The sequence below is a fragment of the Anguilla anguilla genome, chromosome 12 (genome assembly GCF_013347855.1).
Source record: "Anguilla anguilla isolate fAngAng1 chromosome 12, fAngAng1.pri, whole genome shotgun sequence".
Classification (NCBI taxonomy): Eukaryota; Metazoa; Chordata; class Actinopteri; order Anguilliformes; family Anguillidae; genus Anguilla; species Anguilla anguilla.
This window is the reverse complement of record NC_049212.1, coordinates 35,546,623-35,563,390: the sequence shown is the minus strand read 5'-3', so window position 1 is coordinate 35,563,390 and position 16,768 is coordinate 35,546,623. Positions and strand designations below refer to the sequence as shown.

The window sequence follows — 16,768 nt, the reverse complement described above, 5'->3', positions numbered from 1 at the left end:
GGGCGCTCTTGTCTTTAGCTGTTGAAATCGGAACCTTGTTTTATTGCAGCACGTTCCGTGCGCGTGCACCCCTGCAAAACGAAACGTTCTGACAAACACGAGTTTTTAAAGTCCGTCGCTCTTTTTTCTCTCCTCCGTCGCCTCCCGGCTTTATTAAAAGCACCACAGTTCACATTTCATCGTTTCTCAGCAACATAATATGTAGAAAATACATAAAAGAAAGAGACAGAGAGAGAGAGAGAAACAAATCCTCAAAAAAAAAAAACAAGATTTTGGTTATCTTTACAAATAAAAAAATGCTACATGTGCACCCCAAGTTGCATAACACTCAAGCACCTCCTGTCCTTCTCCCAGTGCCGCCGCTGGTACAGTACGCAACAGACCCTGCAGCTCAAGGACACACAGCTCCACTTTACTTTACAAGAACCGTGCTCCTGAAACCAAGCCAAATCATAATCCGCTCATATCTACTGGTTTTGGGATTAAAAAAAAAAAAAAGAGCAAGGACTTGTGGGAGGTGGAGGCGTGTCTAATGTTTGCTGTGACCAGCTCAGACGAGGGCCACTCACTACAGGGTAATGTTGTTACATTCATTTAACTGCCCTTATTACAACATTTTTTAAATCATCTTTTAAAATCATTACCAGACAAGTTTACAAGTATATTTCTACCATCTGGCTCCTGACATGTTACCTTGTGGCCGTCGTACAATCAAAAACACAGAGAGAGCTGAAAGAGCAGAGGATGCTCTCCATTTTAACGGGCCAGTGCAGGTTCAGATTGTGTGATACGGGTACAGTGGGTTACTGGACGGACGAGCAGCAGGGAACAGCATGTCTGAACGAGGCCACAGACGGCTCTCTGTCCCCATGAGGTCTAAAGCACCAAAGAGTATTACAGAGCCACGATGTCACTAAAAACCAGGTGGCCACAAATGACCAGTGAGCTGAGCTCTGGCCACTGCTCCATCGCAAGTTGTGTTGTAATAAAGCATGCAGGAAATAAAGGTCTGAAGTGATGGATTTGTGTGGAAGTATTTAGTGCACCCCTAAAGAGAGGGCTCCATGTAGTGAGATTAATCAATGGTGAACTGATGAAATGACATTATCTTTTTACAATACGTACAAAGGACCTTCTGAGAGCACCTGTGAGACGACAGCTGGAGAAAGTTGCTGATCTAAATGTTGCTGATCCACCCAACTTTACTACAACCAGGAATACATTTTTTTCTGTCCACATGATGTCCTGTCAGATGGGAGCTGCCTAGCTGCATCTAGGCCTTCCCAAAAATAAACCACAGAAGGCCTAGAGTTCCCCGATGCCTGTCTTTACATTTGGAACTGTCAATTTAAAAAAAACTAAGGCTTTGCTAGTGCGTCATAGTGTGTGAAAAAATCATCAACATAACTGGATCATTAGGGGCGTAGATACCGCTGAAATGGTTTAGACAGCTAGGGGGCGTAGATTTGCAAACACGTGCATTTAATCACCATATATAGACTGATAAGGGTAGGGGGTGGGGGTTGGGTGACAAAAATGAAATAAAAGAAATCTAACATCCCTCTAACCACAACCCACAGTTTAACATTCAAAACAAAATGACAAATAAATAAACCAATAAACCAATAAATAAATAAATAAATAAATAGCGATAAATAAATAATAAATACAGTATGTGTGTAAATAACAGTAGCATCCTGACACAGTCATGGTTTGTGGGGACGTGTCTGGTTAGTGGGGACTAGGCTGCCTGCACCACTGTGCCTCAAATACGCTGTTGGTTCTGATGCAATCTCCCCACTCCTGCCTCCTGCCCCCTGCTGGCCTACCTCGCCGCCCTGGCCTTCTCTCAGCTGGGTGGGGGTGGGCAGGCGGGCGTGGCGCTCGCCGTTCTGTGGGGGGGGGGGGGGGCTTTAGAAAGGCGAGTTGGGCGAGCGGACCGTCTCGGCGGAGCTGGGGGAGTAGTCCTCGGACTCGGAGGTAAAGTCAGCGGGGGAGGGGCTGGTGGCGGCGGCGGCGGCGGCTGTGGCGGACAGGAAGCTGCTCTGCGGCGGGCGGGCCGCGGGCCTCACATCCTGGTGGCGTCTTCGTCTGAAAACCTGCCTCTCCTTATCAAGAGCGGTGGTCTGGGCGGGACAGGAGAGAGAAACACCCGTCAGAGCTTCCAGGGAGCGCAAAGGATCATGGGGATAGAGGAGAGGGTGTTTGGAGGTAGTTGTTTGCACAAATATTCTAGTGTAATCGTGGGGCCTATTACAGTGTACAGCACCAGGGAGCTATATGAGGACGATAGCAGCTGTGATACCCACAGCTCTCAGATTAAGAGGAGCTGTTCTGGTTGTCTGGTCTAATGATTTAAACCCAAGGCTTTAAACTCTGGCCAAGCACACTGCAATCGGAGGGGTGGGGGGCGGGGTTGGGTAAGTGACGCAGTCAGGTGGAACTCAGGGTGTGGAACGTTGAGGTTGGGCGCAGGCCAAGTTTGGGAACATGCAGAGAGCCAGGCGGGGCAGCTGTGTAGGGACGTGTGGGGCCCACCCCCCTCAGAGAACCACACCCCTGCCCAAACAGACAGAGGGGGGCCGGCCTCGACACAGGACCGTGACAGAGCCAGTGACACAGGCCGTCGGAAACAACCCACGTCGTTCACAACAAACACAACAGCGTCACAAGAATCACAGGAATCCAGATACACCACGTAGTACCTCAAAACGGCCTCGAAACAGTAAAGCGCACACACACGCACACAGACACACACACACCACACGCGCGCGCGCGCACACACACACACACACCATTTCCTTTTGCAAGCAAAAGGAGAGGAATCGACTGCACAACCAATCAAAGAGGAGATGGACACTAAGCCAGATGATATGGAGGAAGCTGGTGATGTCACTGTGAGTGATGTCATGAGAGGGCGTGTTCAAAAGTACTGAAGCATCAGGAAGCAACGCATGAATTTTGGGGGGGGGGTTTGGGGGCAACAGCTCAGAAGCAATGTTTCAGCCCACTGGGGAAGAAACTAGAGAGGGGGTAGAGGGGGGGGGGGATGGAGACTGCCAGCACGTTGCCATGGAAACACTGCGTGTTGGCATACCTTATCCAATACATCCCTGGGTGCTGGAAGAAGTCCAAAGACCCTGATCTCTGGATGGAAAAGGCGTGGTCCAGCTGAGCAGAGAGAAACGAGCGCAACTCAGTCGGATCACCTCATTAATCGACAGATTTCGCTTTTTCTCCTTCTGCCTTTTTGCTTTAAAGCTCAAAAAGGATTCAGCCGCAATGCAGGACGGTCCCACACAGAAACGGCCGGCTAGGTGCTCTGCACCCGAGAGCGTGGCTGGCCAGCGCCAGCTGTCGAATTCCCTCTCACTGTTCAAAGATGGGAAGAACAAGCAAGGGGGGAGAAACACAAACAACTGCAAACAAAAAAAAAAAAAGCAAAATGGAAGATTTTTAAATAACTTTGTAATCAACACCACAATGCCAAGACCCAGAAACGTAGTTTTAGCTCAAACTCTGTAGGAACGGTTTAAGCACCCTGTGAAAAGTGTTTTAACTGGATATTTATTTTAGATGTTTTTTGCGGTGGCACGCACAGGCATAAACAGACATTAATATGGTTCCATGGACGGACTACAGCATTCTGGCTACTCCGTAACAAACTCCAAGGACACAGAAGACACCACACTTTTAACAATAAATATGTGAAGGTTGTGCATCGTCCCTGGATTCAGACAAAGAAATAAATGGCAGAAGCGTCCGATGGAGGACGACTCTCAGTCACACACTGGGGAGGCGTCTCCCTGCGTAAAAGCACCAGCTTTGGCAGCACTCTGGGGCCACGGCTTTGAATAAACCTGGAGTTTCCCCAACCGCAAAACCTGGAGTTTCCCCAACAGCTTGGCCTAGTCTGCCAAGCTGACCAGCTCAAATGTGTGCATGAAGGCAAATACATTTCATCACCCAGTGATCCCTCCAATAACAGAAAAAGCCTGAAGAAATCATAAACTCATCTGTTAATTGGGGGAAAAAGGAATGAACGCTGCATTACATTTTTTTTTGCTGTATTAATTAGAATCTCCAGTAAAATATTTGTGGTCTGGTTTTTATTTTTCTGTTTAAATGGTAACTTGACCACTGCCCAGTCTGTCTGCCGGCCAAGCCCCTGACAACAGTGCTGACAGTCCATCGAACAGAGAGAGGAAGAGGAGGAGAGAGGCCGAAGCTAAGAGGCGCGCACGGGCGGAAGAGGATGGTGGTGCTGACGATGAAGCCTGCGAGGAGTGGGAGAGTCGACATGAGAGCCAATGAGACAGAGATGGGACGGGGCGGGGCGGGCCGGCTGCAGGATGGGGGGGGTTAGGGCTGGGGGGGCAGGGAGCAGGGAGCAGGGAGCAGAGGGCGGGGCTTAATGGACTCCAAACCACTCATTCACCAGCTCTGAGTATGGCTCTATCCGGAGCGCAGATAGCAAGCGGATCTGTGCCGACTCCAATCTGGCAGTGCCGACTTCGGGCCAGAATCAGCACAGATCCGGCCCAGAACCGCTTGCTATCTGGGGAGGGAGCTACTCTGCAAAGACTATCCACCTGTCCGGGCCTTTCTTACACATCACGGGCCCTTCAATACAACCCAAAAAAAAAAACCACAAACAAAAATCACTTCCTCTAAGAGAGAGACAATGACGTATTTTGGAGAACAAAGGGAAGGCTGATCTGAAACAGCACTGACATTACACTCACATCCCCAAGCAGTTCCACACTGATTCAAATCACAGACTATCAGAAGCATTTCTAACTGATTAAAACATCCTCAAATCCACATTAAAGCAGTCCATACTAAGTACACAAACCTACTGCTGATCAGTAATTCCAAGTCTGATTGAAGATTAGCTGTCTGAAGAAACAGACAGCACGCATGTACTCGTCAGTGAGTGAGTGCGTGTGTATATGTGTGTGTATGCACATGCATGAGCAGATCCACACCAATTTTTAATGTGAAGTTAGTGACTACTATAAAGTACAATATGAAAGAATCTAGTCCTGAATATTGATGAATATCAGTGGTTCTTTACAAATTGTCAGTAACATGCAGAAATCTTACTGTGTGTGTATGCATATACTGTATATGACTGTGTGTGTGTGCGTGCAGTTTTCTTCACATAGAGAGTAGTCCCTGTGTGGAATAGCTTGCCAGGTCATGTAGTAGAGGCAGTAACTTCTTTTCAAGAGCAGGCTTGATACGGCGCCAGATACTATCTAGTGTGTAAATGATAAAAGGTCAATTATGAGCACTAGGTACCCTTCAGTGGCGAGCATAGTTGGACTGAATGCCCTGTTCTCATCATTATGCTACAGTATGTAATGCTATATCATGTCATATGTTATGCTATGTTATATCATGTTATGTCATGTCATGTCATGTCATAAGTGTGCATGTGTAAGCATGTGCACGTGTGGCAGGACTTACGGTAATGACAGACACCCCAGCCGTGGTGCTGTTAGGTTTGGGGCCGGTGTTGAAGTGCTTCTTAATTTTCCCGGCCACGGAGAGCTGGTGCTCGTTCTCCGGCAGGCCGTCATCCTGGGAGAGAGAGGGGGAGAGGGAGGAGGCCCGGGTTCGAATCACGGCTGGAAACACCCGGACCGACACGCCCTGCTTTCTGCACGCCATCCGCACACACACTACGTGCATCGGACAGGCCACTACGTAACTCTCCTTTCTGACAGCTCAGGAGAGGGGTACAGTTTTTAGGCTGAGCAGCCAGGAGGAGATTTTTTTTATTTTTTATTGACAGAATAATAAACTGTACCAGTATCACACTGTATCACCTGACGTTTATTCTAGAATCTCTAGAAGCATCTTTAGCAGGTGTGCTCCAGCAGCGAGCAGAGGGCACTCACATTGACCCAGGGATGGTCCAGCACTTGCAGAGCGGAGTATCTCTGATCCACATCCACCTGCAGCATGGATGTGATGAGCTCCTGTAGAGGTGGAGGGAGAAACACACTCATTATCAGGACACAGTACACAGAACACGCACGCATGCACACACACACACATTCTCAGAACACAGAACAAAGACACAAACAAACACACACCCACGCACGCACACACACACACACACACATTCTCGGAACACAGGAAACGCACACTCAGAATGGAATAATCTCTCCAAACAAGCCGAGGCTCCAATCAGGATGCTACAGTGACTCATTCCCCATTTCTGAGTGCCCATATTCTGAGAAACACTAATTCAGTCACACAAACAAACACACATGCGCAGACAGACACATGCACACACACACACGCGCGCACACAGGCACACACACACACACACACACACGCACGCACGCACGCACGCACAGACACACACACACACACCTTAGCAGAGTCTGAAATATTGTCCCAGTATGGCAAAGGAAAATCAAGCTGTCCCATCAAAATCTGGTCAAAGAGGGCTTCTTGATCTTCGCTGCTTCTGCGGGGAAAAAAAAGAAGAAAAAAAAACATTCATAATTTTCAACACTTTTCTATAATTGCAGCATTAGATCTGTAAATAGCACGTCAGTTTTAATGACATGCTAGTCAAGTGGCTCTTGACTGACACTTAACTCAAGTAGCAAACAGACCAAGAGACAGCGATCCGGGGTTGTGTCATTGGACACCCGCCAGCAGTACTGCAGTGCTGCATACACCCAAGTGGGGGACAAGATTATCATTATTATTCTACCCATTTCTTCTGTGGGTGTCCTAGCCAAGGGCTCAATAACAACTGAGGCAAGGACTGATTAACTTCAGACAGAATGAAAAGAATAAATAATTAATGTTAAAGACAAGAACACTAATGTTTCTTGGAGCATATAAACAATACTATCCAGAAAACAAATAAAAATCAAACATCAGGAGTAGGCAAGTCAACAATTCAGTAATTCCTTTAGCAAAATGACTTATACATCAAGCTAACTTTAGCCGCAACATAATGAAAAAAGAGAGAGAGAGGTAATGTCTTGGGGTGGTCAACAAACTGACATCGAAGCTCATATAGAGACAAGTGCAGGAAATGAGCCAGACACACCCTCTGTATAGAACACACAGGGGACTTGTTTCTGACAAGGTGTCAATATTTCCCTGCACGTTCAGCCCTACACAAATATATATTAATAAACAAATAAAGGAAATTAATCCAGCGTATTTATCAAAATATTCACACCCACAAGTCTCTCCACTCTTGTATCGACACGGTCTTGGTGAATGAGGGAGAGGGTAACTGGCAAACTCAGTAAAGGTAACTGCCACGTACCCACGGAAAGGCGGGAACCCGCACAGCAGGATGTAGGTGATGACACCCGCAGCCCAGATGTCCACCTTCAGGCCGTACCTGTGAGGAGAGAGCCAGAAGGGTGTCTAAACAGGAAGTTGACGCGTAGAGACAGGAAGGGAGCATGGGGCCTCTGTGAATCTGTGACCCGACTTCAGCTGACCCCCTCCATCAGCTTCCATACCAGTTTTCCCGTTTCCATTACCCCCCCCCCCCCTCCAAAAAGCATTTTCAATATATATCAATTTCAGATTAATAAGTCCTCTGTCCTTCTTCCCAACCCACTGCCCAATGGTCCTCTGAATGTACAAATTATTCATTCATACATTGATATTTTTTCCCTTCATTAACAGCATGCACATCTCAAGTGTTTTCTCTTCATAATAGAAACCAGCACTGCACTGCATCACATGACAGCCGGAGTCCTGTGCACTCACCCAGTCTCGGCGATGATCTCTGGCGCTACATACGTAGGGGTCCCACACACCGTGTAAAGGGGGCCGTCTACGAGCGTGGCCAGGCCAAAATCTCCCAGCTTCAGGGACTTGCTACCGTCTTGGTGTTCATAAACCTGGAACCCAAAGCAAAACACCCGAATGGAGAACATCGTTCATCATCTCCTGTTCATAAATGAAAAATTCACAAATCGTATAGAGTTCTTACTTAATTTGGCACATTAACTTTTCCACAGCATCTTACGAGGCCAACATTTTATGACATTAACTGCATCGCTAACAGGTATAACAATAATGGAGGGACAAAGAAGGCACAATTGCTGGGTCTTCAGTCAAAGTAAGCCTCAGGGTACTCATATTAATGATTCTATATAATATTGAGGGATGATATTGGCCAATCAGTGCATGCATTTGTATGCAAAATGATAGAGCAGAGACTAGTTTTATCAGTGCATGAAAACTGCTGGATTCTGTACACTGGAGGGCTGGGTTACATAACATAATGTTCCACTGAGCCTTAAAAGGCCTCTTCACTTATTGCAACTGGAAAGAGTAGAATTAATGATTTCTGAAAACATGCTCCCAGCCACAAGCAATTATCCCCCGTGAGACTATATCGACAGTATGAAAGCTACCACGCGACGCACTAATCAAAGTGCAGACTTGATTTTTGCCCAAAGGGCAATGGGACAGGCTACGGGGTGCCAACAGCGGTAGTTCAGTCAGGCAGTATTTCAAAGGAAGACAACGAGAAAAGGACGAAATGAACAGGGCCTGCAACAGAGGCTTACCGTAGCTGTGGGGCTAGGAAATCGCTATTTCCTCCAAATGATTAAAAGAGACCATGTAAGGGAGCGAACCCTCCGTTCCTGCTGGGATTCTATTTTTTTTAAACGATCGGGTTTTATCTGTGTATTATATCTGCTTATGGTAGCGATTGTTTGGCGCGAGTACGCCGCTTTCATACATGTAGTAAGCACCATTTATGTTGGCCGGTTTGTCAACTCAAACAAATTCGCTACTGAGCATCTGCTCACCACCATAATGTACTGCAAGTAACTTAAACATACACATCTGTTTTCAACCATTAAATTGATTTATTAGTATACCACGTTAAATAAACAAAAGGTTAGGAGCTGCTACCAACCGTCGTTTGTTCCGTTTGTTCCAAATTCAAACTGGAATGACGTCATCCGAACGTGGCCATTCTGTGCAATTTTATTGGAAGAGCTGGACAATACGAATTGGCTGTTTTAGACGGGGGAGACCATAGTGTATTCGGTAATATTTTCTCGTACCCAATTAGATTAGATTAGTAGAGTAATTATTAGATATAAAGTTGCACCTGATTAATATATGTATAACGATTTCTATGTGTAAAAATATATACTGTCATTTGTTCTGAGATAATTGACTATTGTATGGAAATGGTATAATCCGGATAACGTGTAGCGTATATAAGCAGGTCATTTGCTCTGAGTAGTGGCTGGCAGTAGGTAGGTGTAATTGAATGACTATAATTGATGTGCTGATTTTTATGTAGGCTATGTATATATGTGTGTGTATATATATACATACATACATACATACATACATACATACATAAGAATCAGCAAATCAATTAGGCCTATACTCATTCAGTTACAATTATACATTCAATTATACATGTTTGTATAATAGTTGGGGACATTTTTGTAAATAAAACACCCTACTTTGGTTGCACAAGTATGAGTCCGATCTCTAAAGATCAGTTGATGTGACTCTTCAAAAGTATGTTTATTTGGGGGGGGGGTGGAAGGGGGTGTCTGTCATATTAAAAAGCCGCCAGGAGCATTCAGTTTTATGTTCAGAAACACAGATGATCGCTGTTCATCCGGCACTTTCAGAACCTATGACTCACTCCCCTCTCCCCTCGGCACGGGTGAGATCACATCTCAAACCGAATTTAGAAGTCGGCCCGCGGAGCGACGCTCGCTCGCTCGCACATCTGGGTGTTTCATAAGCGGACGCGGTGGGCGGCACTTCCGCGTCGACCCCTCGCGAGCGGGCGAGAGCGGCGAGGCGCGCGATTCGCCCGGTGGCGAGAGAAGCTTCCGGCTGGGAGCGGTACGAGCCGGGGCCGCCCGGGCCTCCGAGCTAAATCAGCGCTCAGAAAAGAGCAATGAGTCAGCCCTCCATTCCAGCGCTCTCCTCAATGAGATCTTAGCAGGGCCAGGGCAGGAAGCACACTATTTCAGAGCCTGCATCGCCAGGGCAGTGAAGTGACTGAGTCACTCGCTTTGTAGTGGAGTAACCCTCAGCAAAAAAAAAAAGCCTGCCTCCATTCAGGATGGTAATCTGACTCACTCCTCATTTATGAGCGCCTGTATTCTGAGAAACATTCAACTCGCACACGTACACACACACACACGCACACACACACAAAAACACAGAAATGTTCATGCATACACATAAACACACACAAACATACAGAGTTACACACATGAAGACACACAGACGCACAAATGATGTTCAAAAAATTGCATATGGGCATACAAACCGTATAGGCATAAATCTGAACACATGCACACACGCTTGCACGCACGCACACACACAAAACCACATAAAAACACACACACACAAACAGAAACACACACACACAATCAAACAGACACACACACACACACCCCAAACAAACCAGCAAACAGACACACACACACACACAGCACTCACCAGTAGGTTCTCTGGTTTGATGTCACGGTGGACTATGTTAAGGCTGTGCAGGTATTTGATAGCGCTGGCTAGGTTGTACAGCATGCCGTTGGCATCGCGCTCGGTGTACTTGCTGGTAGAGGTGATGGCATCGAAGAGGTCACCCCCCTTTGGACAAACAAACAGAGAAAGGGCCGTTAAACACCATCGCAGGGAACTGATACAATCCAACCAAAAGTGCCAAACAACAACACCAACACGTTACACAGTACTAAAATATACAGTACTATGTGCTTATTTCCAACCCTGGCTAGTAGCTATCATATGTTCTGTTCTATCGCAATTAATTAGGTTTGATTATGCCCATCGTTGGATGTCTGTTAATTTGCTTTCTCCTGTAAATGCTTACTATGCGGCCCATAGCTTTTCTCTATACAAAAATGGAGCCGTTCAATTTCACTGAAATTTAATGTTTACTGTATGATGACACAGGGCAGGAGATGGCATAATCCAGACTGCTTTGAATATGGAAACACTAAGATTCATTCATAAACAGAGCTTTTACAGAGACCTTCCAGAAGTGAGCACTGTTAAATATTTTCAAAAAGACCGCATTCTCAGACATGTATTTTAAAAAATGTTGATGATTCAAGATGCTGTCAAAGGGCTGAGAAATGTTGCACATCGGTGGCTTGTGACGCTTATTAAAATCCCTCTACACAGAACAAATTGGAGAAGAGGCTCAAAATGGAGACTCTTCTCAACAGGGGACTCCTCTTGTCTGAGGAACGGTCATTAAAAAGGAAGGTGGGAGGGGGGAGATGTGAAAAGGTGAACCTTTTAAGAACAGAAATCCATTTTTCTCCACTCCAACTATTTCCGTATTAAAAAAAACAAAACCTATCGAAGGTACAGCACGTTCAGTATGAACAAATGAGCAATGATTAGTCATGGACCAAGCTACGTGCAGCTGTCAGCACATCCTTGTTCCTGCACATCTGCTGACGCAGAACGAACACACACCTTTTCAAAACTTCAAATCATAACTCCCCGAACACAGCCTCGTCTTTCATCTAACACATCTCAGAGCATTTGCTGAACTAGCCAGTTCTTAACTACCGGGGCAAAATTGATGTTATAGCTCTTTCGCTATCGGCTTTTTTAATGAATGCCCCTTTATTATGGCTCAAGGGCACGGAGATAATTATTACTGCATTGGTTTACACAGTGGGATATTTTCTCGATAGTGCGTCAGCCAAATTAAATTAATGTACGTAGTCAAACAAGTTTAGCAGAAATAATAAAATGGACATGAGTAAAAACAGAAAGCGCAGTAAAAAAGAACAGAATGATCAGTGACTGAGCACCGTGCCCGTGGGGTCAGGTAAGGCTGGAAGGTGAGCACACAAGCCGGATGAAAGCTAGCGGAGGGAAACGGATCAGGGTCAGAGCGTGAGCGCGTTGGCCCTCGCAGATCGCAGCCGCCGCGGTGTGCGCTAACCTTGACCAGCTCCATGACCAGGTAGAGCTCGCTGTAGGTGTCCATCTCCTCGATCAGCAGCACGATGTTGGGGTGCTTCACCCGTCTGAGGATGGACACCTCGTTCTGGATCATGTGTTCCTGGGGAAGAGAATACAGCTTTGCCGTATTGCACAGGTGACCACGGTTTCCCCTTATTTATCACCCCCTCCCCAATGTCTCACTTCAACGTGCAAATGGCCACTCAAAAAGTGATGGGGGAGTGAGGTCATGAGCCCCACAATGGGTGGGGCTACAATGAAAACCAATCAAATGGCTTTGGTCTCCAGAGCAAAGCAGAATGATTGGTTCAAAACAGCGAGTCACTGATTGCAAACAGTAGCCTCTCCCATTTATGGTCTCAGGAAGCCTCACTGCAACCAATTGCAACCATTGGCCACCGCCACCTCCCGAGGCATTCTCAACCAATTGGAGAAGGGCTGCGCACTTCCCCAAAAAACAAGCAGTGGCCTGTGCTGCAGGGTCCTACCTTTCCTCTGCATTTTCCTTTGTTGATGATCTTCAGGGCGTACTCCCTGCCGGTGGACCTCTCCACGCACTCGCGCACCACCGCGAAGTTTCCGTCCCCGATCGTCCGGCCCACTTTGTAGCGCTCCGCGATGGAGACGGGCACCTGGGGGTACTCGTCCATCAGCTCCGCTGCAATGAGGGGCGCGGGGGAGACGGTTACCGGTTAAATGTCCGCCAGTCCTTTTTGGAATAATAATTCACATATGACTGAGCTTCGGCCCCTCAACCAAACTTGACCCGGGGTGTAGAATCCTCAGATTTAACTCAGTTTTAAAATCCTTGCATGAAAGAATGCCAGTTTCAAATTCCAAGTTGCAGAATTGCAGTCAATAGCCTCTTTGACCAAGTCCTTCAGACCCTTCAGAGTCGATCAACACAGCTCAGACCTTATCCCCACTGGGGATTGAGGTCAATTCTACTTCAATTCAGTCAGTTCAGGACTTTAGCTGAAATTCTGAAACTGAAATCCTCACTAAGCATTATGGGAATATTTCAAACAATTCAGCACCGTACCTTCACTTCCTGCTCCGTCCCCTTCGTCCATGGAGCTGCAGACTTTGGTGGAAGCCAGGGACAATGAGGACCCACTGTGCTGGGAGCCCTGGGGGGTAAAGGGGGGGGGGGGGGGGGGAGACAAAGTGTTACAGGAGAGGTTAACCGGGTCACTACTCAGTCTTTTCAATGCAGAGGAATAGGGTAATTATCAAAGCAACATTATTTATATTCTAGAGAAGACATTGTTCATCCATCCCGTCCATTGAAGGCAGCCACTTAGCATTTCAAAAAGCTCCATTGCTTTTAAGTGGCATATTTTTAACCCACTTAGAAACAGACACACACTGTAAGAGGAAGTGCAAAAGGGTGTTACACAAGCGCTCTCGCATCCGATTGCCATAACGGCATAGACAGTTGGAGGTAACGGGAGCGAGCGGGAATCTGCATTCGCTTTAGTTTCTGAAGACGGCGGCTATCTTCAGAGCCGTTCGAATTCGAGTTCTACTGAGCGAAAACGCATTTCTGCACAGAGCCTTTTCTCATTGGCTGCCGGCAGCTCGAGCGCTCCGTGGGTTCTACCACGCGATGGAGTCATGACCCGTGAGACTGACAGGTGTGGAGAGGCTCAGAGAACAGCGGGAAGCCGCTCAAAAAGAAAAACGTATGTGTCTGAGGCGCCTGTTAGCGCTTATATAACCGGGTTTCTTTATGCTCCAGTTACGTAAAAGGGGAAAAAAATGAATGCATAAACACAACATTCTCTCTCCATTAAATAAATAAATAAATAAATAAAAATAAAAATACCGCCAGCCGTGGTAAATTAGGGTGACTGGCACCTCCCCTATGTGTCTGTCGCAATTGGTTCACTGTTCTCAACCTCACTCACCGCTAAGGGATCGCACCGAAGGTAATAAAACCTCTGTTTCTATGGTAACAGTTTAAGCATGAGGCATTAATAATACCTGCATGGCACAGAGCAGGCAGGTTTGGGGCCATGCCTGGAAATGCATCATGTGCCCAACTGACTTTCCCAAATAAGGACACTACTTCCTGTTTTGCTGAAAACTGCGGTGTGCTTTTCTGTTGTTGAGCATTCTGGATAGATCTAAACATTTTGTTACATCTGACCAATGCAAATTGAGTGTGACTTCAATACAATGCACATTGATGTAAAACATGTTTTTTTAAATCACAAAGAATAAATAAAATTAAATACAGAATATGAGCAATTATAAATTCAACACTGCATTACCATCTTCTGTAAATTAGAGGCTAAAAATGAGAGTCAGGCCCCACCGTCTTACCAAACACCGCCCTGTACTTCCATTTAGAACAGGCTGGGACATATTAATGGAAATGGACACACATAAGAGAAGCATTTCAGGCACAATCTGCGTGAAAAGCACACACCAGTAATAATGCACAGGAATAATGTGTATTTGTGTAACATTTTCATCTCAGAAATCTTATTCCAATCCCACTCATAAGGAAACTTCACTCTCTCACTGTCCATATGGTCCCTTTCTGCCTGAAGTGGGTGGAATGGCATCTAAGCTCCTGATATGGTCTTGATCCTACTGTAAACTACTGTACGAGATGAGAGGAGAGAGAAATCTTGGCCTGCTCTTTGGTGACCCATTTACACACTTGCCCTGGAAAAGGAGGGGCTAGGATGGAGAAAGGTTTTGCATACCAATCTCTGAGACCCCCCCCCCCCCCTCAGAGAAACAACAGGACAACTCAGTAAGACGTTAAGCTCTTCAGAATGGATCCTTTGAGAATGACATACATTTTGAAAGTAAACGTTCAAAAGAATCAATTCCAAGACTGCAGAACTGACTTGATTCCAGTCAAGTGCATTTCCATTCGCCCTTTACTCGATTTTGTAATCATGCTAGTTGCTTAGATACTAGCTGCATATAACCCAGATCATATAAGGACAGGTCACATGACCCAACAAAGAATCAGACAGGAATTACGGGTTCTGAGGTCATAATCATAATTGTGTCCTGTGCTTACACGCTTGCCCAGCTAAGAAACTGGGGCACGCTCTTGACATGCTGCACATAAAAATGCTTCCCACAGCGAGCACAGCGAATGCATCCATCTGTGAAATCACCACTGGAGATAACGTTCGGCTCCAGTTGGACATGAATAATAGAAACAGGGGTGTTAAATACAGCTGCAGGTTCAACGGGGGTAGAACATCCTCACCCTCCCCCACCAACAGGAACCTACCCCCCCCCCCCCCCCCCCGACTGCACCCCTGAGCCCTGCCCACGAAGAATGAACTATATTCAAGTTATTTCAAATGTTTCATTATATTTTCAATATACGTTGAGCGTTATTAGCTCAGCAGTACAAACAAAGTAGCTCAGCGTTGCTCTTTTCAGTCTGTTACTTCCTGTTGCGGGTGTTATCCAAAGAACAAAGCCCGGCAGTTCACGGAAAGCAGCCCTCGTTTATACACCAAAGGCGCTGGCATTTCACAGACGGGAACGGTTCCTATTTTCGGTGGTGGGAAATTAGACTTTGAAATCAGCCATTCTTCAGAGGACGCTTTGAGGTGTCACGGCGACCCGATGCTGCGTGAGGTCGGAAACAGACGGAGAACGGCGGCTTTTTCTGCCGCAGGACGGGGGTTGGAAAAATAAAAATTGCCGGCAAAATGAATTTAATCAAAACAAAGCTCTGAATGAGGTTACAGCCTTGTATTTAAGTGTGGTTATTTAGGGATGAACGGACAGCCAGACAAATTTACCGAGCTTAAGTCTGGGCAGTGACATTTTCACAACTCAAATCTCACACAAAGAGAGTACTCTAAATACTTCAGACCCTGGGCTTTCAATAAGGAGTCCTTGAAGGTACTGTAGGGGGTCCTTGGCCAGACTTGAAATTCAATGACTATATAGATTTGGGGAAATATTTCTTTATTTAATAACCTATTTAACTTATGGTGGGGTCCCCTGGATGCTTTTGAGCCAGGGTGTGGGGGTCCCTGAATCAGTAAAGGTTGAAAACCCCTGCTTTAGAGTAGGCCTACTCCAAAATGCATTTTTAATGCTTTTTAAATTAAATATATAAATCTGTTCAACGGGCGTTATGCATTGTCAGTATGACAGCATAAAGCATCTAAAATTTGGAGTACTGATCAGACTCTGAGATGCTTTATGAATACAAACCTTGATCACTATTGTTTTAAAACTATACTAAATGTGCCTTAATGCTACACCTCAGAGTCAATTGATAATAATAAACAACACAAGAATTACACAATACTGAGTATGCATAGCGAGAACTGTGAAATTACAATATTCATTTATTTATCTGGAAGCTTTTTTTGTGATTTAGTTCCAACTCAATTATAACAAACACCACCACGTGTAAATAAGCAAGATAACCACAAACAGCAGAACAAGGCGCAGTGGGAAAGGCTGCTGAGAAAATTCACTGATTCAGAGATGTAGGCCTAAGTTATTTTTCATTTTTGAACGGGGGGCCCAGGGGTGTAAGTTCGGGGAAATGCGGCTTACACAGAAGCGCTTGTGGCATTAAGAGCACAGCCAGTATACATTCCGGAACAGATTTCTCCGGAGTTCTGCCAGGGTCTTTACAGCAGGTTACTGCAACGTGTCAAACACAGGAACAATACAGTAAGCCAGCCAGAAATATGCTTTCTGACAAATGCACAGCGCAATAAAGCGAGTGTGTCGGTTTGAGAGAGGAGACCCGCCATACTTTCTATGCTCTGTC

At 46.0% G+C, this 16,768-nt stretch overlaps 1 protein-coding gene across 4 annotated transcripts in view; it reads right to left on the bottom strand.

Moving 5' to 3' along the window:
• Window positions 1–108: 108 nt before the first annotated feature.
• dclk1b (doublecortin-like kinase 1b) overlaps window positions 109–16,768 on the bottom strand; it is a 73,221-nt gene continuing 56,561 nt past the window's right edge. For 2 of the 4 annotated variants that reach the window (XM_035386478.1, XM_035386481.1), the window contains 10 exons: window positions 13,034–13,121; window positions 12,480–12,649; window positions 11,972–12,091; window positions 10,492–10,638; window positions 7,762–7,895; window positions 7,307–7,384; window positions 6,388–6,484; window positions 5,907–5,987; window positions 5,473–5,586; window positions 109–2,126 (listed from right to left, as the gene is read on the bottom strand). In XM_035386478.1, coding sequence (XP_035242369.1) covers window positions 1,914–2,126; window positions 5,473–5,586; window positions 5,907–5,987; window positions 6,388–6,484; window positions 7,307–7,384; window positions 7,762–7,895; window positions 10,492–10,638; window positions 11,972–12,091; window positions 12,480–12,649; window positions 13,034–13,121 — 1,242 coding nt within the window. In that variant the 3' untranslated portion in view covers window positions 109–1,913. Of the gene's footprint in view, window positions 2,127–3,097; window positions 3,172–5,472; window positions 5,587–5,906; window positions 5,988–6,387; window positions 6,485–6,618; window positions 6,692–7,306; window positions 7,385–7,761; window positions 7,896–10,491; window positions 10,639–11,971; window positions 12,092–12,479; window positions 12,650–13,033; window positions 13,122–16,768 lie in introns of those variants that run through there. The other 2 variants (XM_035386479.1, XM_035386480.1) reach the window with 2 other exon arrangements.